General features: G+C 43.5%; 1 protein-coding gene across 2 annotated transcripts; it reads right to left on the bottom strand.

Moving 5' to 3' along the window:
* Positions 1 to 3,355: 3,355 nt before the first annotated feature.
* ZBP1 (Z-DNA binding protein 1) lies at positions 3,356 to 22,451 on the bottom strand. 2 transcript variants are annotated; one of them, XM_034787959.1, is made up of 9 exons: positions 21,950 to 22,451; positions 21,497 to 21,632; positions 14,827 to 15,054; positions 13,436 to 13,516; positions 12,604 to 12,783; positions 11,148 to 11,321; positions 10,448 to 10,675; positions 9,279 to 9,497; positions 3,356 to 8,422 (listed from the first exon to the last, which is right to left on the bottom strand). In XM_034787959.1, exons 2-9 carry the CDS (start codon positions 21,519 to 21,521, stop codon positions 8,241 to 8,243), a joined length of 1,317 nt encoding a protein of 438 aa, XP_034643850.1. In that variant the 5' UTR covers positions 21,522 to 21,632; positions 21,950 to 22,451; the 3' UTR covers positions 3,356 to 8,240. The 2 variants fall into 2 exon arrangements, with proteins under 2 accessions (XP_034643850.1, XP_034643851.1); XM_034787960.1 differs by lacking the exon at positions 21,950 to 22,451 and having other exon boundaries at positions 21,497 to 21,727.
* Positions 22,452 to 22,816: the final 365 nt, after the last annotated feature.

Genomic DNA, 22,816 nt, shown 5'->3' with positions numbered 1-22,816 from the left:
CCAAAAGCAGACAGATACTACGGTAATGGGCACAATATAAAAACCTAAGTAGATCTTTATGTGGCTAGATAGTTTCACTGATACTGAATAGAACAGGGCAATTTTTTTTTATTGTAAATATTTGCAAAGTTGTAGGATTTACTTTTTCAAAATTTTTCCTGCTTATTATTATTGTAATGTAAATTGTTATCAGAATGTTCTGTTTGCTGCATACCACGCTTTCAATAAATGAACATTTTAAATTGAGGCGTCAATAGAAGTTTTTATTACAAAAGTCACAAAAACAAAACACAAAATTGAAAAAAAAAATCAGCAGTTTTTCATTCCATTTTCTTTTGACACACAAAAACACATCATTGGGGAAATTTTGACCGCCCTTAATGGTGACACACTGGAATTCCAAGTTCCCACGGACCAGGGACACAGCAGGCTGTATCTAAACGCTGGCTGTCAAATTCAGAGGGTGCAATGTCTAGTGGTTGACATATAGAAATGGGGTTCAGCAGTTCTGGGTTCTGCCATTAATTTGCTGATGACAAACCATAAAAAGATTGTAGGGGTTTCATTCATTAGATGTGGGTAAGTGTTAGAAGAGTGTAGCATATTATGCACTCTAGTGAGATGTGCAGCATGACTCAAGTAACGAAAGAGAGTTACTGAGACTAGAATAGCTTATAGGGAAGTGATGGTGTATTCAGTAAAGCAATCAACAAGCAGGGGTTGAAATATCTGCTGCACTGCTATTCTCTCCAGACCGAGCGTGTCTAGGCATGTTGTATGACCTATTTTCTCTGCTCTGCCCATCGTTCACGCTACTCACAGCTGAATGGGATATTTCTTAGGCGGGGGTGGGGAGAAATGCCCTCCTTTCTTTTGCCTCCTATGAAGGAACAGGGCTGGGCCTGGTTGTCGGTTGCAGTTTGGCCTTTTTAGCTTCTGCAAAAGATCACGCTATGTAGCAGATTCTCAGCTGGTGTAACTCAGCACAGATCTGTCTTTGAGGGAGCAGTGCCAATGGATAGCCCATATATTTTGAGCTCTGTTAGAACCATTGCTGGATGCGAGGCAGACTGTGCCCTCCCTGCTGTGCGTGGTTCATTCCCATCCCAACAGTCCGCCGGCTTCCTGGTACATGTGGAGCACTGTGCTTCCTGGAACTGTCTCCACCTAATCCCACGGGTCTGCCTCTGCCATACAGTCAGGCTTCAGCAGCGCACTGCGGGACGTTCCCATGAAGCTTTTCACATTCCTCTCCTGTTCTCAGCGGATGTCACCAGGGGAGGAGAAAGGCCCATGGAAGAGAGGAAAGGTTTTCCTGCAGAAAAAGAGGATCCTTGCAGGCTGCCCATCTCGGCTTATTATTGCCTGGCACCTGTGTCCCGGGGCATAGGTCCAAGCAAGTTGTGAGCAGGCACAAGGCCATCACAACAGATGGGCATGAACATAGGCAGTCATGAGACCGTGATCCTGCATCAGCTCAGGGCATTGACTGTTTAGGGCAAATTTCCCAGCAGAGAATGTCAAAACAGCTGCCAGTCTGGAGTTTATACACCTATAATTAAGGGGCTATGTGATTTCTAATCCAGCTGGATTAATTGGCAAGCTAAATATAGCATCCAGGACCATGTAAGGCAAGTTTTTGTGTGTGGTTTAAATCAGGAAATAGGGCTAAGGCTGGCATGAGCAGGCACTGAAAGAATAACACCTCAGCCCTGGTCTCGAGCTCTGCAGTCACTGCAGGCCTGAGCCCACTGAGAACCCTTTATTCCCATTCCTCAGTAACGGTATCACAACGGCACATAGAGGCTTTAACCAAGAACTAAACCCCATTGTACTAGATGTGGAACAAACACATAGCAGGAGACAGAGCCTGCCCCAAAGCCCTTACAGTGTAAATAGACAAGACAGAAGAAGGAAGCATTATCATGCCCATCAGCACTGAAAGGATTAAGGGATGAAGTCTGATATCACATAGGAAGTCTGTGGCAGAGACTGGAATTGAACCTAGATCTTCTGAGGGGAGCTGGTTGGATTAATCAGGAAGGTTTCTTAGAGACACCCTCTGCCAACCCCCTTATGGCCAATAGCCTGTGGGGGCAGGGGTTAAGGAACATCACTGGGATGTGGGAGACCCTGGATTAAATTTCCACTTTGATTGATCAGGAGCAGGGACTGGAACCTGGGTTTCCCACATCCCTGGTGAGGGCCCTAACCACCAGGCTATTGACTAGCCTAGCATTGGGTGTTATTTTTTGGTGAAAAAATGTTGAAAGGTCTCATTTTCCTTCCACCTCAGAATGAAAACTATTTTCAAAAACTCAGAATATTTCATGAAATGGAATTGTTGTCTTTCAGTCAGCCCATTTCTGAGTTCCAGTCCCCCAGCTTAGCCACAAGACCATCCCTCCTCTCGGGGGGAAGCTAAGCCTTGCAGGAGCAAGTCCTCTGAAAGGTAAGATAGTTCCCTGGATCTTGTAAGCCAATGGCCAAACTGTGCTCTTAGCGGATGTGCAATCCCACTGCTGTCACACTGGGTTCATGTGCATAACTAAGCAGAATTGGACCCAAATGTCTTTCTTTCTGGTGCAACTTTCTGGGCCTTAAACTCAAGTGGTATTCTGATAAGCACCACCCTCTTTTTGTAGCCTTTCAAGGTGTCCATAGGAATATGCGTTGGGAGGCCTTGATGGTGGCAGAACCAGTGGGGGGAAAAAGAAGAAAACTCTCTTCTCCCCAAACTTCACCTGTTCTTCAAATGATCCTGACCTTTTAGTAAAGCTTCTGAATTATGATTTTTGTGGTACTTTCTTTACATTTGCTGCTGCCTTTAAGCTTCCGATAACTTGTAGGTAAGGTGGGATGTTCAGCAATAGCGTGAGAAATATTCTCAGCCAGGAACAAAACCAGAAGTGACCATAGGCTCTTGTAAGAGTCCTAGCCTCTTCTAACACCCTGGTGCATTCACTTATACCAGTGAAAGGAAGAGAGAAAGAATCCCATTCTCACAGGGTAGCATTTTATCTCTGCACAGCGGTGAGTGACTGCACAAATTACAAGACGGTGCAAAATCAAGCTCTGTGGCTGCTCCAAGACTTATTTTACAGAGATGTAATTGCCCATGCAAATTCCAGATTGCCCTTATCTATTCCATGCAGCCACCTACTGGCCTGGGAACACAGGGCCCTACCCTGTCCTACTTGGGGGGGAAGGGATAGCTCAGTGGTTTGAGCATTGGCCTGCTAAACCCAGGGTTGTGAGTTAAATCCTTGAAGGGGCCAGTTAGGGATCTGGGGCAAAATCAGTACTTGGTCCTGCTAGTGAAGGCAGGGGGCTGGACTTGATGACCTTTCAAGGTCCCTTCCAGTCCTAGGAGATAGGATATCTCCATTGAAAAAGAAAAGAACTCCCAATGACTTCAATGGGATTTGTCCCTGTATAAAGAAAGGCAGAATTAGGCCCATAACATTAGGCTAATTGAACCACTCCCAGTCGTTGAATATCAATCAATACCAAGCCAGATTAATACCATACTGTGAATATCTGCAAGGTTAAATTGCTTTTAATTTTTGTTTAATTATCTGCAATGGCACAAATAACTAAGAGCATTGATTTGAACTTGGCACTGACGGCAGGTTCCAAATGGCAGAGCATATTAGAGATCGAACTATTAAACGTAGCTAATGAGCAACATAATTAGGTAGCGCTACGCCGTAAAAGGTTAGGCTTTAAAGGTGTCACAGTTCATAAGCAAGAAAGATTTAATCACATTTTAAATCAAATATTTATATGATAATGTGTTTTAATCAAAATAATAGCAATTAATTTGGAAGGGGAGGGGATATAAGTGTATGCTTCCTGTCTTTGCTTTCCAGAGGGTTTTTTGCAGAGTTCACACTTTCTTACTGAATAATGTATTGGTCCCAGTCGTGAGCTCATAAAACAGTGCGTAACCTGGGATAAACTAGTACAGCAATAAATTACAGTACAGTACAGACACCATAAATCAGATTCTCCACTGCCAAACACCCGATATCATCACCCCGTAAAGCAGGTATGCTACCATTCGGAATTGGTGGCATTTTATACCCAATTTGTACAGTGTAAATGATATCATGAGGTGCAGGGCAGTGGAGAATATAGCATACGGAGCGTTCCTGTTGCGTTGCCATTCCAGGAACTACCATCACTGGAAACAGGTACCCTGTACTTCCAAGGCAAACACTGCAGTGTCCAGTAATCAGCCTTTCCAATAACCTGCCATTCCTGGAACCACGCTGCTTCTGGGAAATCTATCAAAAATATCATGACAGTTTCAAAATACCTGCCCCGCCTCTGGGCGCACATCTCCACATTTAGACTAGCCAATATTTTTTCCCTTAATCGATTTAGCTTCTTGTGCTAGATATGTATAGAATTTTTGCCATCTGCCATTTTAAACACTTCATCAGTAAGTGTTATTTTTTCGTTAACTGCTAAGTTGGAGTCACGATGAAAAGCTTTCAGCGAACCACCTTTCCCTGAAATGACTTCTTTTGCCTTCAGTTTGGCCAGATGTTTCCTACTTACTTACCTGTCAAGGATTTTTCTATTTTTTTTTTTTACATGTATAGACGTTTTCTCTAAATGAAAAGTAACATAAGGTTCTTGTTGAGTATTTTTTGCCTGGGTGAAATAGGCTGGGCTCAGCATCATCAAGGCTGGATTTTATGCTTGAAGATGCAACTTAACATCAAAAGCTTGATCTTTTTTATTATTTAGCACAGCCCTTTTGGATCAACTTTGACAAAAGCCAAAAGGTACTTTATGGCTTGAGATTTATTTTTTAAAGCTAGAACTGAGTCATGCAGTTTCTCCCGAGCCTAAGATCGTAATGACTTAGGGCCAGAATCTGCCTCCATTACTCACATCAGATAGGACTTATTTACATGACTAATTCCCCATTGAATCAGTGCCACACAGCATCACTAAGGGTTTCAAACTCAGGCCCATATTAAGCTTGATATTTGTCCCATGGAAGTCAACGGCAAAAAAATTCTCATTGACTTAAATAGGTCAATTATTGGGTTTTCGGAAGGATCTCCTGCCCTTTACTCATATGGCAATTCCTTAAAGCCATAGAATGAATAATTTAAGCCTTTACTTATTGGAATTGACCATTGTGGAGTTAGGTATAAACTTGTAGAGCTACTATTCAGGGTGGCCATTGGGGGGCATATAGTGAGGAGATAAAGGTCTGTGTAAACAGGAGATAACCCTGACCATGGTGTCCCAGGTCTCTGATCTCTACAACCACTGTTGAAGTGGAAAACCAGGCATCACGGGACAATGATCTGACTTTGGTATAGTGAGGCATATGCCTACACTTAAATCATTTCTGACATTCAGCATTGATTTGCTATTTAGCTATGATCAGAGAGCTTTCTCTTTCTTTTCTTTTTTGGTCTGTTTTTTCCAGTGTCCCTAATTTTAGAGCTACCTCCACACAGGAAAACAAAACGATCACATTGCAGTCAAAGTACGCTTGACATGCATCTCAGCTGCTTTGACTGGGGGTGGGGGTGGGATCTGTCAGGTGCTTGTCATCCACTGACTACAAATACAGTATGCTCTTGGCTTTACACACACAAATCCTGACACCAATCATCTTGAGTTTCTTGCTATGTTTTGAAAGGAACTCAGAGGTAGTTCTGATGCCATCTTGGGTCACTTTGGCTGGATAGATATTACAATTGCACATGCAAATTGATGTCCCTGGTTCCATTCACCCCTGAGTTAAGCAACTTGAAATAGTCATGATTAGGTGGAGTGCTATACATCTGGGTCTTTACAGACATGGAGTTAAAAGGATATATTCAACACTGTGACTCCATTGATTTGCAAGGAGTACCTATCAATATTTTTACTAGTTCCTTAAAATTTTTATGCTCTACTGAAGTGGTTTTGATTTAGTTTACTTCTTAGTTATGGAGGTAAATTAACTCTGGGGTCATCATTTTTTCACTAGCTAGTCCTACCTTGCCTTGAAAAACAAGGTGCAGATGGATCAATGTCTGACTCAACAGGAAATGCAGCAGTGACATTAAAAAGTGGTCGAGAAATCCCACTGGCTCAATGCTCCATCGGGCCCCTTCATGCCACTCTGGCACCACAAAGGGACTATAAGGCTGGTGGATTTGGCATAGGGGAATTACACCATCTCCTTTCACAGCGCCTGGTGGAGAGGGTGTGTTGGAGACATGGCCAAGAGAAGCAGAATGCCACTGCTAGAATGGCCCCTGGGGGGGGGGCTCTAGGCAGCTCAAATGTAAGAGCACTCCTGATGCTGTACCATACATTGGGACTGTGTCCAGAATACAGGGGAAGGAAACCAATTTATCTCCCTCTCCACTTTCTCTCTCAGCCTCTGGAGAGCTCAGGCAGAATGGAGATGTGGGCCCCATATTTGTAAATAGAAGTGATCCCCTTTCCAGGATTCAAACCAGCTACTTTAGCTCACCTTGTGTGTTGGTTTGTAGGGATTTGCGTGAACCTTGTTTTGGTTTCTGGTCTTTGAGCTCCAGAGCTGAGCAGGTCTGTCAGCCCGTAGCGTAGCTATCAAAGGCTACTATGCTGAAGATGGGTCAATACCTTCCTGACCCGTAGGGTGATCAGCTTTCAGTCTGCAGCAGGGAATCCATTTACCTTCAATTTGTCTCTGTGACTACAAATAAAATCATTCAGCCCTTTTAAAAACCCAGCTGCAGCATTAATTTAATTTGTCATATTTATACAATGTGCCCATCACTTGCTTTCTTGTCACATAAACAATCAAAACATTGACAAAAACATTGACAATAATTATCTGAATTAGCATAATGTTGAGAGAGAGAGAGAAAAAACACTAAAATAATCCCTCTAGGAAAGACCTATATGAAGACACAGGCCTTGGAAAATACCTGGGAAGTCAACAGTGTGGAACCGTTGAGCTGAAAGGAAAGCAAATTCCAGAGTCCCTCATTCTCCTCTAACGATTCCTTGCTTCTGGAGCCCAGCCGTACAATACCCTGTCCATACTACGATGTTAGAAGAGTTTGCAACCAGTTACTGGCATGGTCGTGTCCAAGCACCACATGATTAATATGGGCAGTACTGGCAACCCCAAGCATTCAAATATTATGAATCAGGCCCCAAAATCACGAGAGCAGTTTAAAAAAATCATGAGATTTTAAAAATCTACACATTTTGGGGGTTCTTTTTATTTGACTTTTTGGTTTCCGAGCCTGGAGATGGTGCTTGGTTCACATTTTTCTTTTAAGAACAAGCAGAGAGGTTCTGAGTTGTAGGAGCTGGGGCTTTAAGAAAGTCCGTGAACATTGCAAGACTCATGACAACTTAATGAGAGGTGGAAAGACTGAACTCTGTTAGTAATAGACACCTGTTAGCTTTTGGTAACCAGGCTAGCTCAGCTGTTCTCGCTGTACACACAGGACCCCCTAAATGTGTCTGTGTAGCTGGTTGGACCAGGCCTCCCCTTTCCCAGCTCTGAGGTAGGACATCCCAGTATCCACTGTCCCAAGTACAATTCTCTACTAGAATGGAGAAGTCTCTGTAGGGTGGCTCGGCTTTGGCTCCACAACCTCGGTTCCCACTTTGGGCTGGGTCCCAGAAGAGGTTCAGAATCTTAAACTGACAAGAACAATACGTTTTGCATTCTTCCTTCTCACCCCCGCCCCCCCACCCATTAGCTCATCCCCATCTCCAAAAAGGCAGAATTTGAAAGCTCTCTCCACCAAATTGAGACATAACTCATGCTGGGCCGTCACCTCCAGTTAGCAGCTTGCCTTGGAGCCTACCAGCAGAATGATGGTGCAAACTAGTTAAGAGTTTTACAGCCGCTGCCATTTGAATTTCGTCACTTGCCAGAGCACAAGATTTCCAAGTCCTGGGTGGATTCAAGGTTTACGATGGCTCTGAAAGTTCACAGCGAGCATAAAATTGATTCACTCCCTGTTACTTTTCTTTCTCTTGCAGAAAAACTCCCTAAGGAAAAGATATAGGGATCCTGTTTGCTTTTTAACATTTTGAGTAGGCTGAGAACAGTGTGTCCTGTTCCATTTATTGTCTGTAAATCACAGAAAATATCTTCCTTCTCCCTGGCAAAAATAATTAGAATTAGCAAGTTTCTTTACCTCTACCTGCTCACGTTTGAGAATTTCTGCACGGGCTTCATAAGCAAGATCTTCGCTTTCTCCACATATCTGTTATTTGTCTTCATCTTCTTCACCACTCTCAGTATTTGCAGTTTCTTCTACATTCATATAGTTGTTGTTCCCAATGATTACATCTTGCAACTTTTCACAAAGGATGGAAATGTCACTTGACCGATCCAGGCTGCTATCATCACAGGATGTCCATTCGCTTTGCTCCGATATCAAGTTGGAAGCTAGTGGAATTATTAAGCAAGAGGAGAAGTGAGAGAGCATTTAAGTGACTGGAGCAGAGCAGAGCTGGGCATGATATAAATGCAACTGAATTGTCCAATCCTTAAGTTAAAATGAATACAGCGTGGTTACTGACACTGGTAGCTACCCTTTGCTTCTATCTCTGTATATTTAATTTACAATTTAAAGAACACGCCTTGTAAACGATGAAGATACAAAAATACGAAATACTGATGTGAAAAAGTAGAGCCTGCAGCGAAAGAGGAATCAAGGTTCTTGCAAAGTCATTACAGTTTAGCATGATGGGGGAAATACCCTAATAAATAAAATCAACCCTTGGGGTTGAATTCTCCAGTCCGCTAAGGCCACTATGCACTGCATGGTGGAAGTCACAGCCATTCCCACCCCCTCGCTGGCTCCCTGGAGGGGACATGTCATGGGTAGCAAATTGCTCTGTTACTCCTTATTCGCTATTGGTGTAAGATCACTAAGGGATATTACGCCAGTGATGTAAATTAGGGCTCCCCCTGTGCAAAGTACCAATCTACCCCAGCATTAGGAAGGATGCCAGGACCTGGCCCAAAGGGGGGAGAGGGGAAGGACCCAGTGACAGTTCTAGAATCTGATTCAAAGCCCATTGAAGCCAATGGAAAGATTCCCATTGACCTAAAGAGGCTTTGGATCAGGCCCATAGTGCAGAATTTTCAGAACCGGACACCTGCCCAAATTTGGCAAGTCTGACGTAGGTGTCAGTCGTCAAGTGTCTGGCACACACCATGGAGCCAGCTCATACACATCAGGCACAGTTTACATGCAAGAGAAGCCTACAAGTGTCAACATGGCATTCGCCATCTTCACCTGAAGCATCGTCTTCCTCATTTGTCTCCTCATCTGCGAGGCCGGCAGAACCACATTGCTCATGAACACTCATTTGGTTGTTGTTTCCGATCATGACGTTCTCCATCTCGGACTTGTCAATGGTGACTCTTTGCAATGGAGCTCTCCCTTCCCCGGGGAGGGAGGTGTTAATTTTCAGTGACGGCCCAGGGCTGGCAGAAAAACTGTCACCAAATGGATCTAGAGTTAAAAAAAAAAAAAAGGGTAGGAGGAGCATTTGTCATGAAAATGAGAGCATAAGAAATCAGAAAGACAGAATCAGTGAATGTCAAAAAGGTGACGTACTCATTTCCCAAGGCTTGGGTGGGACTAAGATTTGCATGATAGTAGCAGAAGTCTCAGCATTTCAGCACTTTAGTTTGTTGCACAGAAATAAATGGACACAGATAGGAGGGTACATAGTACAGTTCTAAAAAGTTCTTGGCACTTGTGCAGCGTGTTCCATGAAGGAGCTCAAAGCAACGTACAAAATATTGGCATCTTCATTTTCCAGATGATGTTAAGAAGTTTGCCATAGGCCACTCTGCAAGTCAGTGGCATAGTCAAGAATACCCAGCTCTCCTGACTCGTAGTCCCTCACTCTAACCACTTGGGAACACTTTCCCTTTATCTAGTTGCCTCGTCCTACATCCCTTTGAAGTCAGTGGGAATCAGAGGCAGACGACAGGTGCTGAGTCAATAATAGACATTAGGACCCATTTTCTGGGCTGCACTCTGTCATAAAGTTGGTCCTGCCTGGGATGCAGGCTTTCTGGGAGGGTGTCCTACCATAAATAGTGGAGCCATATGGAAGGCTTGCAAGGTTAAGGAGGTTTTTGTTATAGGAGTTAGTCATAAATATGCGCTTGTAGGATGTCAGAGGAAAGTTTTCCTGCCCCAGTTGTGAAAGAGGACAGATATACATGGACAGGGCCGGAGCACAATAACCACTGCTACTCACACATCACAGACTCTGAGCATTAAGCCCAATTTCTAGAGTCACAAAGGTTTGTTTCAGCACTGACATACCTTGTAACGATTCACAAGTCAGCTCTCATGCAGACAGGGCTGTACTTGAGGGAGTTCTCGTATAACCAGTGCCCTGCAGAGGGTAGGAGTACCTTCAACATAAGCCAACATGCTGTACCTACTCTTTTCTGGAGTGCCATATTGGTCCAGCTGCTCCTCTCGACTATCAGCGAAGGCCTTCATAATGATATTCATTTGATTATCATCACCAATGACAGTATTCTTGAGTGTGGACTCAGTGACATCAATTTCCTGACCACCCTGGGGGGTTGCTTTAGCTTCTGCTTCACAGTGCAACATATCAGCATTCTCTGATGCAGCCCTAAGTCTTGGAACAGTTGGTCTAGAATCTAAAGCATAAATGGAAAGGGAAGGAATAATAACTATATTAATAAAATAATAATAATAGTGAAATTTTGTACGGGAGAGTGTCAAAACGAATCATTTTGGCAATCTCATTTTGATAAGGTCTCTATTAGGTGTATATTGCAATAGTAATTTTAATATTATGTTATATTTATATATTATATATTTAATACATTTATATTATAGTTTCAGTTATTGACATTAAATGATTTGGTGCTTCCTAACAGAAATTTTTCAGAATTTCCATTCTGCAGTAACTTAACTTTTAATACCGTTTGGCACAAAAGCAAATTTCAAAATGTTGGCATATCCCGCAGGACAGACATTCCATTCTCCAACCAGCTGTAGTAAAATATGACATCTTTTTTATGTTATTAATTATGATGGCTGTTCATGTCGGTTATCCTCTCTGAGAACAAGTATAGCACCCAGAAACCTGTGCAGACAGATGATTACCATCTTTTTTATCCACTAGATTCAGCGAGTTGTAGTTTCCAATTTGAGTAGCTCTGGAATCAGCTATAGAGATGGTGTTTTGCACTCCTCCCTGATAGATAATGTTTGTTGGATTATTCTGAATAATAACTGGCCCTGCTTCCTTATTTGCTCCAGGATTTGTTAGCTTGTAACCTGGGAAAGAACAAAACAAAACACATTAGTCACCAGTACGAAAGACAAACAATTTTCCTGGGAGAAAAGCAATTCTTGTCTTGTGACAAAACCCATCCCCTCTCTAGGCTTCAAAGTCTGCACAGCTATTGTTAGCCCTGTAAGGCGAGTCCCACGCGCTTGAGTCTGTAAACCCGGGCTCTGAGACGCTCCACAATGAGCTGCTGGCTCACTGGGTAGACACACACTAGCAGAATCCTAGGACCTGGGTCCTGTGTGCTTGCTGACCTAAGACAGACTGATTTGTGTGTGGACCGAAGTGGGGCTTGGCCTCAAACCTGAGTCAGAGCCCAGACTTACTGTGCTGTGTAGACATACCTAAAGGAGCCTGTCATGTTACTAAGTCTGTGTATTTAGAGGGAGTAAGGGTTGTTTAGGTATCCTGTTTTCATAGTGACACTGACTGGTAGCAGTTATCTCTGTTGTCTCGTTAGCTCAGAATGGAGGGTTGTGGGCAGGAAGACGTTGAGAGAAGCTATGGAAGTAAGGGAGCCTGAAGTTACACATCACTTCTGTGTGTGTGTGTGTGTGTGTGTGTGTGTGTGTGTGTGTGTGTGTGTGTGTGTGTGTGTGTGTGTGTCGAATGGTGCCAGAGGTGAGGGCTGATCTCAGTCATCCAGCGGTACCCAAAAACGATGTACAACTAACAACAATGGAAAAGGTGCATATCCCAGGGCAGGATTTGATCTTTAGAAAAGAATGATAGAAATGGGACTGATCAAGCCCAGGGCGTAGAAGTAGTGAGATGAAATGATTTTAGTAAGAGAATGATAGACAACATCTTTTTTCTAATATATGTCAGCGTAGGCATAACAATAACTTGTGGCTTCACAGTGCTAATCATTTCAGGAACTCCGAGCCCTTTACAAAGGTGGACAAGTGCTCTCCCCGTTTTACGGATGGGGAAATGGGAGCACAAGGGAGTTAAATGAACCCCCATCTCCCTAGGAGGACACACAGTGAGTTGGGCATGTTTCTGGCTGAATCAAGACCCAAGTTTCCCAGCCCCATGTTCTGAGCAGTTTACCAGAACTTCTGATTAAAGATAGATCAAACTGTGAGCATTAGTGCAGATATGCAAATCGAAGAAAGGCCCACGTTCTCGAAGCCAAAAAGAAGTGGCCCGGGGAAGGACCATTTAGTCGTCTAGCTGAAAGTGTTTACAGCCAAAAAGAAAACAAAGACGCTTTTTGTAACGCTACTCAGCATGCGGTGTTCTGACAAGTGCATCTCAGTACAATACCTGCCCCCTGTCCGTAAACCGACCAAAGCTTCGTGTCTTCCTCCTGGCTGAGGACATGTCTTTTCTGCAGCGCGTATAAATCTGCATTGACATCCTTTCGTGTCGTCTTTCCCATATGTTTGGCAATGGCTAATGCACTGCGAGATCCATTTTCTGACAGAAACTGGTAAATCTTTTCCTCTGGGAAACAAAGGGTGGGCTTATTGATTCACTGCCAGAAATGGAGGATAACGCAGCTAAATTTCTATCCTGCTCCCCGGGACTACTGGGCTGATAATCTATGGCCCCCAGGCCTCACATCGTCTACCAAATTTCCCTTTGAATCTTACCAAGTTATCAGCTCACATGACTTCACTGGGATTGCTAGAAATGAGCTCTGTGCTATCCAGCTCAGGGCCACCATTACACTGGCTGCAAAGGGAATGGGGAGGAGGTGGAGCCATAGTTCTGTCTCTATACACCAACTACCAGAGTTGGTGGGCTGCATGGAGTAGATAGGGCAGTATGCTGTGCCATTTAAAGGGGTGTAGCAGTCCATGTGCTCCCCTGTGCACTAAGGTGCCTGAGGTGGGGCTCTGCCTCCCTGAGACAGAGGGTTTCTGGAGGTGCACCTGGGATGAGGAGGCTTTACAGTACTATGGCCTGCGTGCTATTAGCACAAGGTATTCCTAGCAGGGATATGATTTATGACTCCTAGAACCATGCAAGACGTCTACACATACAATAGTGCAATGCTAGCGTTAATAGCATTCTATTGTGGCTGCCAAAATTCATTACATGTAGATTTCTAAAGTTAGTCTATTCAGTCTTAGGCACGTGCCAAATATCTTACGATTTTCTGACAGTTTGCGGTCATCTTTCACAGGAGTCACAGCGTTCACAGGCTGGTGCAGTGGGACTAAGGCGGTGTCATCTACAACAGAGAACATTGTCAGGCACTGTAATTGGGAGGGGGGTGAAAAGTTCTGCTATTTAGCTAGGAAGAGAGACTGATTCCTCATTTTCCTTTCTTGTACCAATCTCCTAAGCCAGACTCCCAGGGGAGCAGGCATCCTTGCTGCATACCCTCGGTACTGATCTTCACCCACCGCCAGAGAATGTGGGGCTTTAGAAGAGCTAAGATATTGGCAGATGGTTGGTTTGCTGCATGGCTTGAGTTGATCAGGGAGGGGGAATGGCACTTTTCTGCCTTTATGTGGAGTTCGTCCTCTCTCTAGTTATCTTAAAACTATCCCAGCCAAAGTTCCCTGGCTAATAAAGGGCCCCATGGTCTCCAATGAAGGGGAAAGGACACTGGATCAAAGCCCATGGGGGGTTCATGCAGAGCTTTTCATTGTGAGGTTCAGGGAGTGATTCACCCTCCTGTGGAAGAAGTTGGGGATCCCATGAGATCCACAGGATATTCTTCTGCAGAAGCTGTGCTTACAGGGCCTATGCCTTCCAGATGCCTCTTGGAGGGATGAAGGTCTCCAATGCAAAGGGTGTGGCAGTGCCACGTTCCCCTGCCTGGGAACCTGGTTCCTCATCACAGCTCTGTGACGCTGGAGTCGTGGAGAGGCTTTTACAGGATGGGTGGAGTATTCTGTAGAGGATTAACTATCCCCTTCCCTGGGTGCAGACCCCCCACATCTGAGCAAAGAGGGGAGCCTGACACTCAGAAGAATGGCCCTACTGGGTCAGACCAAAGGTTCATCTAGCCCAGTATCCTGTCTTCTGACAGTGGCCAGTGCCAGGTGCCCCAGAGAGAATGAACAGAACAGCTAATCATCAAGTGATCCATCCCCTGTCGCTCATTCCCAGAGTCTGGCAAAAGATATTTCAAAGATATTTCTGAAGAGCCAACCTTTGTCTGCTTCTGAAATGCACCAAGATTACAGGTATTACAAAAGAAATGTCCTAGGGCAGGGTACCCTCAGAGAACACTACATGGGGTTAATCTGCCTTCCCTATTTACCACCCAGGACAAAGAATGCAAAAACTGCCTAGGAATGAATGCACCTTCTGCTTTAGTCAAGTTTCAGTTCTGTACAAAAGAGAAAAACACGGAGCTGATTGACTTGCAACTCACTGTACTGAGTAAAAATGGACTCAAAGTAATTGGGGTCAAAGTCTCACGAATCTCTTATGCAGTTAGGCTGCAATGTAGTTACAGACTTGAAAACAAACTCTGCTCCCAAATGCCCTCAGCATCAGAGGTTGCAGACATAGTCTCAAAACATTTACCGATTTTCAACTCGGCGGTTTTCTGATGACATTCCACCTCTGCGTCTGCACGGACAAGCCATTTGTTATCGTCACTCTGCTTCTCAACCTTTCCCTCCTTCTGCAACTTGTACAGCACTTTCTTGGCTTCCTTTCTGGTAACTGAACATGCACCGGCAATCTCACAGGCCTTCTTTGGAGTGGCAGCTCTCCTTAAGTGGTCAAAGATGAGTTGCTCCACTTGTGACGCTAAATGTAAGCACAAAAAGCCATCTACAGACAATTCTAAGCAATTCAGACAATACCTCCCCCCCTTTTCTTTTGGCAACCAGACTTTACTCGCTTGCCCCTGATCTTCAGTCTGAATTTTGTGTTGATAACTGTGGATATAATATTCATGCAATAACGATCACAGAAGCCAAATGGGGAAGTGTGACCAGACACAAGCAGTGTAGGCATGGAATGAATTGAAATTACAGGCTGGTGTGGCTTTGCACTGCAGTTGTCCATCATATAAACAGGTGCAGTTATATATTTAGGCTTTAATGAATACGTATTTACCCACTCAAAATGACATCCTCAGAGCAGTCACTGTCATTGGCTTAAGGACTTATTTTAAAGAGTGATGCCCACATTATTTTCCCATACTGGACTGTTTTGTCCTCTTTAGACACCACTTCACAAGCCTAGCACCATTGATTAAGTCTGGGAGGGATGTGAGGATCTAGCTTCTGAAGGCCACAAATTGACAATTTAAAAGAGATGCCGTTTGGAAAAATGCTGCCCATATCCAGGGTTGAAGTCAGAGGCACTGGTCCTCCATCCATCTAAGCATTAGCTTCGCCTCTTCACAAACACAAAAAGAGCCCCGTCTCTGAGGCATAACTAAAATTCCCAGTGGCTACCCCTTCCTTCAGGTTATGTGGTTTCATGAGTGGCAAGTTAGTACCCTGCCTTTTTAGAGATGGGGTAATCTCTGCATCTCTGGGTATTCTTGTAAGAGTCAGCAGTCCCTTCTCTGACTGCTTCATTCAGAGTAAGAACTGAAGAGATGTTAGGGTGAATGGGCTAAATTAGCCTGTGAGTTGGGGGACAGAAATTCCACTCTTGTATTCATCAGCACTGAGTCTTGTCCTTTCCCTGCTACGATGGATGCTACACATTATGTGCTGCCAGCAGTCAGACAAAAAGCAATCAGGAGGGTGGTGCAAGGTCTCCTGCTTGCTAAGAGACTGATCTTGCACCACTGAAGTGAGGGGCGTTTTGTCACAGCTTTCAATGGCCTTTGGATCAGGGCCTCTCCTGGGTGCAGTGTGAGGTCCACTATAAGGATCTCAGTCCCAAGGATCCTGGTTGCACCCAAATGCTGCATGTTTTACTCATGGCCTTCTATCTCCACCTGTGCCTGTCATGAGAGATTTTTTATTTCTTTTCATGAAGACCAGGAAAGAAGGGGAGTAGAGCGGAGCACAAACTGACAAAGAGCAGAAGAAGCATCTCTGACTGGAAATACATTGGCACATCTAACTAAAAACCACTTTTATTTTCCCCAAAATGCTACAGCTGTGAAACATGGTTTGCCCTTGCATACAAACTAATTTAATCAGGAAATAGGAAATCCGAGGCAAGAGGGCTTAGCTGTCATTTTACAAAAACAATTAAATGCATGAAATGTATCCTAATGATATTATTAAAGAGAAATTCCAATCATCCATTAGCAGCGGCTTTAATTATTGCAAGAACATTACAGTCAATATCATTAAAACGAGGAAATCATTTGCTATGCAGACTTTAAAAAAATAAAATAAACACAGATTATTTGCTCCTCCAGAGAAACTCCAAGAAGCTACTTTTGAATGCAACTTTGATTACATTTGTTTATTGAAGCTGATAGTAAGAGAGACTGCAGACACTGCTCAAAAGTGACAGCATCATTGTAAAAAATTCAGAGGCTGAGTGAAGCAGTCCTGTGCCATTGTTATATATTCATGAATGTGTTTAGGAAGCTGCAGATAGTCATCTCTGACTAATACTTTAACACTAACCTGACAATGGGCTGTTGACATTCATATATGACAGCAGAGTTCCGGCACTGAAATTAAATAGTCATGAATGAAAAAACCTGAGCTGGGTATAGTATCGATGGGCTAGCAAATGAGTAAAGGCCTTTCTGACTCTTGCTCTTTGAGGATCTGATCCAACTCCCATCAAAGTCTATGGAAGTACTTGTACGGACTTCAGTAGAGGACAATTCAAGACCTGAAGTTATGGCCTGGAAAGGCCCTCATCTCCCATTGATTTCAGCACCACTCAAGATTGGACCCTAGAGAATGGGCTTTCAACCACAGAGAAACTATCCCAAACAAGTTGTCCCAAACTGTCTTCCTAATGCAGGCCAAATCCTATGCTCTAATATTCATGCATGAAACTCACATGGATATCTGAAGACAAAATTTGACCCTCTAGTGAAGGATGTGACACAGCAAAATGTCTAGAGTGAGGAATTATACCCTTTCCACTGGATTTCACATCTCCAGCTGCTTTTATTTTTTGAATTTCAGTGCCATTCACAGCACATTTTTTACTTTTCCCAGCCATAGTGTAAAGTTTTCACTGTATGTATAGTTAAATTCAGCTAACGTTGGTGAGAGTTGCCTCCTGAGATATGAGACGCACTGCTTCCTAAGTTGCATTGCCAAGTGCCATTTGGTTTGGACTTCTCCCAAATCCTTTGAAGAGCCAGACCTCTCAGGAAAGATGTTCTGTACCTGGGCCTGATCTGAAACCCATTGAAATCAATAGATGTCAGCCCTGTATGAGCCAGTGCTGAATGCATGTTTAGGCACATTTATGCATTTATTGTATAATGCAAAATTTGTACTAATAAAGATGAAGAATAGATAACAGTGACTACAACCAGGAGATATGCCCCACACAGTCCTGCCCATGTATGTTGAGTGTGAGTTTCAGCAGCACTGCTGTTCCAGTCCTGGCTTCTGTTACCCAAGGTGGACCAGTTGTAGGGTTGGGGTTTTTTTGGTCAATAAACCACAATTAGGTATGTTGAACTCCTGGGCTTTTGCACACCTCAACAACTAAGGTAATTTACCTTCAGACACCTGAAAAAATGCTCCAGTGGCCCAAGACTACTTTGTACTTGCAATAAATAAAACCACATAAATGTGCTTAAAAATGACAAAAGATGGTTAGGAAAGTTTACAATAGGCATTGAAATCTGAATAATCGAGACTTAAGGTACTTACAGGGCTTTCTTTTACCCTATCAAGGCAATTGAGATCAGCTGAACATCCTGAGATCTGCTCTGAATCAGGGCAAGGCCTCATTTGTAGAGCACCCTTCACGAGTGGGTAACCAGTTTATGTTTTTCAAATTCTGACTCTTATTTTTATGTGCTGCCACCTCTCAGATTGCTTTGCAGTGATGGCGCTTTATGAATTAAATAACTCAAAAAAACTCCAGAAAAAATAGTTCAAAAAGAAAGAGCAAGAACTTTGTTGGAGTTTTTTTTTCAAGTTGTGTTTTGTTTAGCTTTTGCAGAAGGAAGAACCATCAATGAGCTGTTAAAAGGGTCCTTGGATGTTGCTCAAAACATCTTTACAAATTGGGATTGTCACTGGAATTACTGACTGATCTCAAGGATCTGAGGACATCATAAATACCTACTCTGTGAGAAAGTCATCAATAAAGATCTCAGTCAGGGGACATCTATTCAGAGCCCTGAGCAAACTGTTATTATACACCATAGGCTGCTTGTAGTGGCGTTTTAAATCCAAATTCAGCTCCACAGCACATTTAAAAAATACATCCCAGCTAAAAAATTAGCTCCTGCAAATGCCCATGCAGCTACTCAATGACAACTGTGTGAGAACAAGCAAATGCATCGGTTGAGTGATTGGGTGGATACCTGCTGAAAGAAGGGGATTTGCAATTATCCATGGGTGATTTTCTACATGTACATGTCCCTTTATATCATAAAATCAATTAGAGACAGTCATTTGTTTCTGAACACACTGGTTGGAGAGCACTATTAGTTCAGAGACATTAATTTCTGGACAAATGTTTACAATTAAAATGTAATTTTGATTCCATTCAGTTCCTGTATCACCACATTGTATCTCAGCCAATTCTGGAGAATAAATGAATGACTTTAGAAGATACAGTTCAGGCTGAAGCATGATGGGAAAGGACTCCCAGATGGTTTGCTTTTATGAGGTTTCGCCATGACCAATAGGGACGACTTGGGGACATGGATCAGATTAGTCCTGCCAACCCGAACCTTTGTTCCTCTTGAGAGCCAAGCTCTAATGGAATCTTTTCCAGAGATTCAGACATGTTTGGACTTGGGAAAAGGACCAGGGAAAACATCACAGGGAAGGTATTTCTCAGGTCATTCCCAACTCTGCAAGCAATAAAGGTTCAGAGAACTCAAATAAACTTTTCAGGATGTGAACTACTGGGAGCTTATACAGATGGCAGGCAAATGCTAACCCTTCTCCACTCTAAGGTTTTAGACGAAAAGTGAAAATGAAAGCATGTACATTTCCTCTTTTATCTCCCCTCCCCACCTCATGGCCACCTTCTCCAAAAACCTATACAAAGTCAAAGAAGTTTCTCAGTTTACGCTGTAACCAAGATCAGAACGTGATCCAGTCACTGGCTTGATTGATAAGCATTACCATGGGAAATTCTAGTCTAATGAACCAGGGCCGGCTCCAGGCACCAGCGTAGCAAGCAGGTGCCTCGGGCGGCCAATGAAGAGGGGGGCGGCACGTCCGGCCGTTCGGCGGCAATTCGGCGGCGAGGCTGTCACTCCCTCTCAGAGTGAAGGACCTGCCGCCAAATTGCCGCCGTAGAATGAAGCGGCGGTAGAGCTGCCACCGATCACGGCTTTTTTTTTTTTTTTTTTTTGGTGCGTGGGGCGGCAAAAATGCTAGAGCCGGCCCTGTAATGGACAATCCAAAGGGGGATGAGGAAAGCCACAAAAAGGTTTTGCTGCAAACAGGAGGCTGTAATAAAGGGGCCAATCCTGCAAGGCTCATGTGGTGAGCAGTCCTTGGGAAGTCAATGGGGTTTCCCACACAAGCAAAGAGTTTTACAGGATTCAGCCTGAATCTAGAGAGAAGAGAAGAGGGTAAACACACATTCTGTGCTTGGAAAGATGGTCCACCTTTCCAGCCAAGATGAAAAGAAAGGGGAAAAGAGGACTGAATTTCCTTACCTCGCTGCAAATAAGACGCCATCTACATTGGTCTTATAACCATGTAATGTGGTTCAAGTCCAGTTTGGAAGTGGACAAAGCTGGCGTCCAATCCTGAAAGGTGCTGAGCCCTAGAGAGCACCTCTACTCCCATTCTGCTAAGTGGGAGCTCAGTGTACCCAGGATTGGGCCCCAGAGTGGAACAGTGCCGCATGTTTAGAAGGTTCGCTATTGCTATGTTGACAAAGCATTAATAATTAGAGGCAAGCTCCCTCTCTCACCTCGTATCTAGTCAGGACAAGTCCAGCCTGGCACTACAAGTTGATCTCTTCCATATATGAATGCAGAGCCGTGAAACAGCCTGGGAAAGCTGGTGCTCTCGCTGTTGCCAGGTGCCAGCTGTGGGGGCTCTCATCCAACCAATTCTTTTTTGTGGCCATTTAATTGTTTTCTTTAATTATTATTTTGTCCATAAAGATTTAGTAGCTCAGCCACCAAAGCTAGGTGTAAACTTGTTCACCGAGCTAATTAGAACCTAACAGCACAGCCACCCAAAGCCTCAGGCAGTGCACAGCTGGTGGCTCTTGGACCGGGAGATCTTCTGGCTAAGGCTATGCTGCAATTCCATGGGCCACAGGTGTGGATTACACACAACTAACCGTGTGGGAGTGATTCCCATGGGTATACCATCTTCCAGCTTGGGGGGGCTGAACCTGAAAACAGCTAATGGACCCAGATGAAGGAATTGCCAAATCTGACTCCCTTTTTTAACCCTTCAGTCCCTTCCTGTCAGATGTCTTCATGATAACTGCTTGATAGCTTGCTCCTCCCACCTGCCAGCTTTGGGGTGGGTGGGGGTCAGTAGGGAAACCCATTTCTCCCCAAATTCTCATGGCTAGGGTAGTCAAAAATGTCCCATCAAAGCTTGTTTTCCTATGGAAAACTGGGGGTTTGGCTGAAAGTCTCTGCTATCATTAGTAATATTAATTTTTCCAAAAACTTTAGCCCGTAAAACAGGAAATTTTCTGCTTTCATTTTTTTTGGGGGGTGGGGGTGGGGATTGGACAGTTTGGGGCGGAAAATATACGGTTTTCAGTTACTGAAAACCAAAAAGATTTTGGCTTTCAAAATTTTCTGCTGAAAATCTTGTTTTTGTTGAAAATTTTCCACAGAAAGACATTCCATTTTCTGGCCAGCTCTATTCATGGCATTCACAAGTAAACGGGGACGTTTCCCATCACTCTTCCAAGGCATATGAATGATGGCAAAGACACAACCCATAATTTAGATTTTGAAGCACCCTTCCGCTACCTTCCTGTTGCTGGGACACATAATGCCACTCGTATCACGCCGGTCACACCTATGTGCTAAACATCAGCAGTAATAGAAAAAGCAAGGAGTATAAATGGGCAGCTAGAAAAATCAGGCAATTGTTCACTAAAAACTCAGAATGTCTTTAAAAGCAAATCTTACCTGCACTAGACGGTGCTTTTGCCATTTATCCGAGTCCCAAAGCAGATTGAGAGTCAATTACAGAACTTGCCGGAAAACGACTGACTCCAATGTATGAGCATGTATCAATCAGCAAGCACCAAATATCCAGTCAGAACTAAAAGAAAAGAGTAACTTGGGGTTGGGTTTCTGACAAAGGACACATAACTACGTGGTGAAGCTGGAAGTGGAAAGTGAAACTTACATATCTCATAAACTGAAACCGAGCAGGCTGACAAGACAAAGTCCACTGTACAAATGTTTGTTTGGGGAATAAAGCGTTACACATGACTCAGACAGTTCTTGGCAATTTTGGTTTGCAGCAGATTTAATATACATCAGTAAGCAAGAGTAGGGAACTTCCTGATAGAAGCAGTGAGGATATTAATAGAAAAACAGGAGGGATGAATAGGCATTCCACTCCCCACAGCTTACCTTTATGTGTTCCCTTCTCTTACATAAGTGTCCTTTGCTCAGTGTCATCCATTTAGGCACATCTCAGACTTGCTGATCTGGAAGATCCTTCTTTGAAATCTCTCTGAGCTTCCGGGAGCAGAGTCACATGGATCTACATCCTCAGACTTTCATAAAGGACAACATGCTGTGTACTCTGTTGCATTAGGAGCCATTGTGTATGAGCTATTCTTTGTGTTTCTTTTTTGCAGAGATCGTTCTTCTTTTTTAAATAAAAGTTTCTCCTCCACTTCCAAAGTTCTTGGTCATGTCAAAATTCTGAACAACAAGGCCCAGCTATTTATACAGTGTATGCGTGCCATTGTGTGCATTCAGGAACAACAATTGTGTGCACAGTTTCACTAGTTATTTATGCAAATAGTTGATACAGGGTTTTCGCATGCACAGTTACTGCAGCTGTGGTAACTACAATTGCAAATAATGCATGCAAAACTCTGGGCCTGGGAGAGTTACAAATAAGGAATAAGCTCTGCCGAACCCAGTGTTACCAACTTTCAATTTGCAATGGGAAATCTTGCAATATTTAATATTTCGTGTGTTTTTCTTAAAGTGCCAGATTACAAAGTCAAGTGATTACACGGGGGGGAAAAAATAAGATGCAAGTTTCTAACTCTCATGGTTACAGAAGAAAAACTTGAAAAGGCTCCAAGACAGGAAGGCAAATAAAAATAATTCCACATTTAGTATTTTTAAAGAGTCCAGATATTTTTTAAGCTAATCTCATGATTTTGGGGGGCCTGACTCCTGATTTTTGAACGTTTGGGTTTGGTTATGCTGTGAATCCTAGAGCTACGTCCTCCTGTCACACACTGCAAGATGATCAGTTGT

Source organism: Trachemys scripta, chromosome 12 (genome assembly GCF_013100865.1).
Source record: "Trachemys scripta elegans isolate TJP31775 chromosome 12, CAS_Tse_1.0, whole genome shotgun sequence".
NCBI classification, from domain to species: domain Eukaryota; kingdom Metazoa; phylum Chordata; order Testudines; family Emydidae; genus Trachemys; species Trachemys scripta.
Note: the sequence above shows the minus strand (reverse complement) of the source record. Positions and strands in the feature narration are given on the sequence as shown.

Bases quoted from the DNA above. Each gene is read 5' to 3' on its own strand.
- ZBP1 (XM_034787959.1), bottom strand. From the start codon at position 21,521: ATGGCAAAAGCACCGTCTAGTGCAG. The intron at 12,784-13,435 runs GTAAGATATTTG...TTTGTTTCCCAG, and splicing joins CCGCAAACTGTCAGAAAATC to AGGAAAAGATTTACCAGTTT. The intron at 10,676-11,147 runs GTAATCATCTGT...TTTATGCTTTAG, and splicing joins TCTAGTGGATAAAAAAGATG to ATTCTAGACCAACTGTTCCA.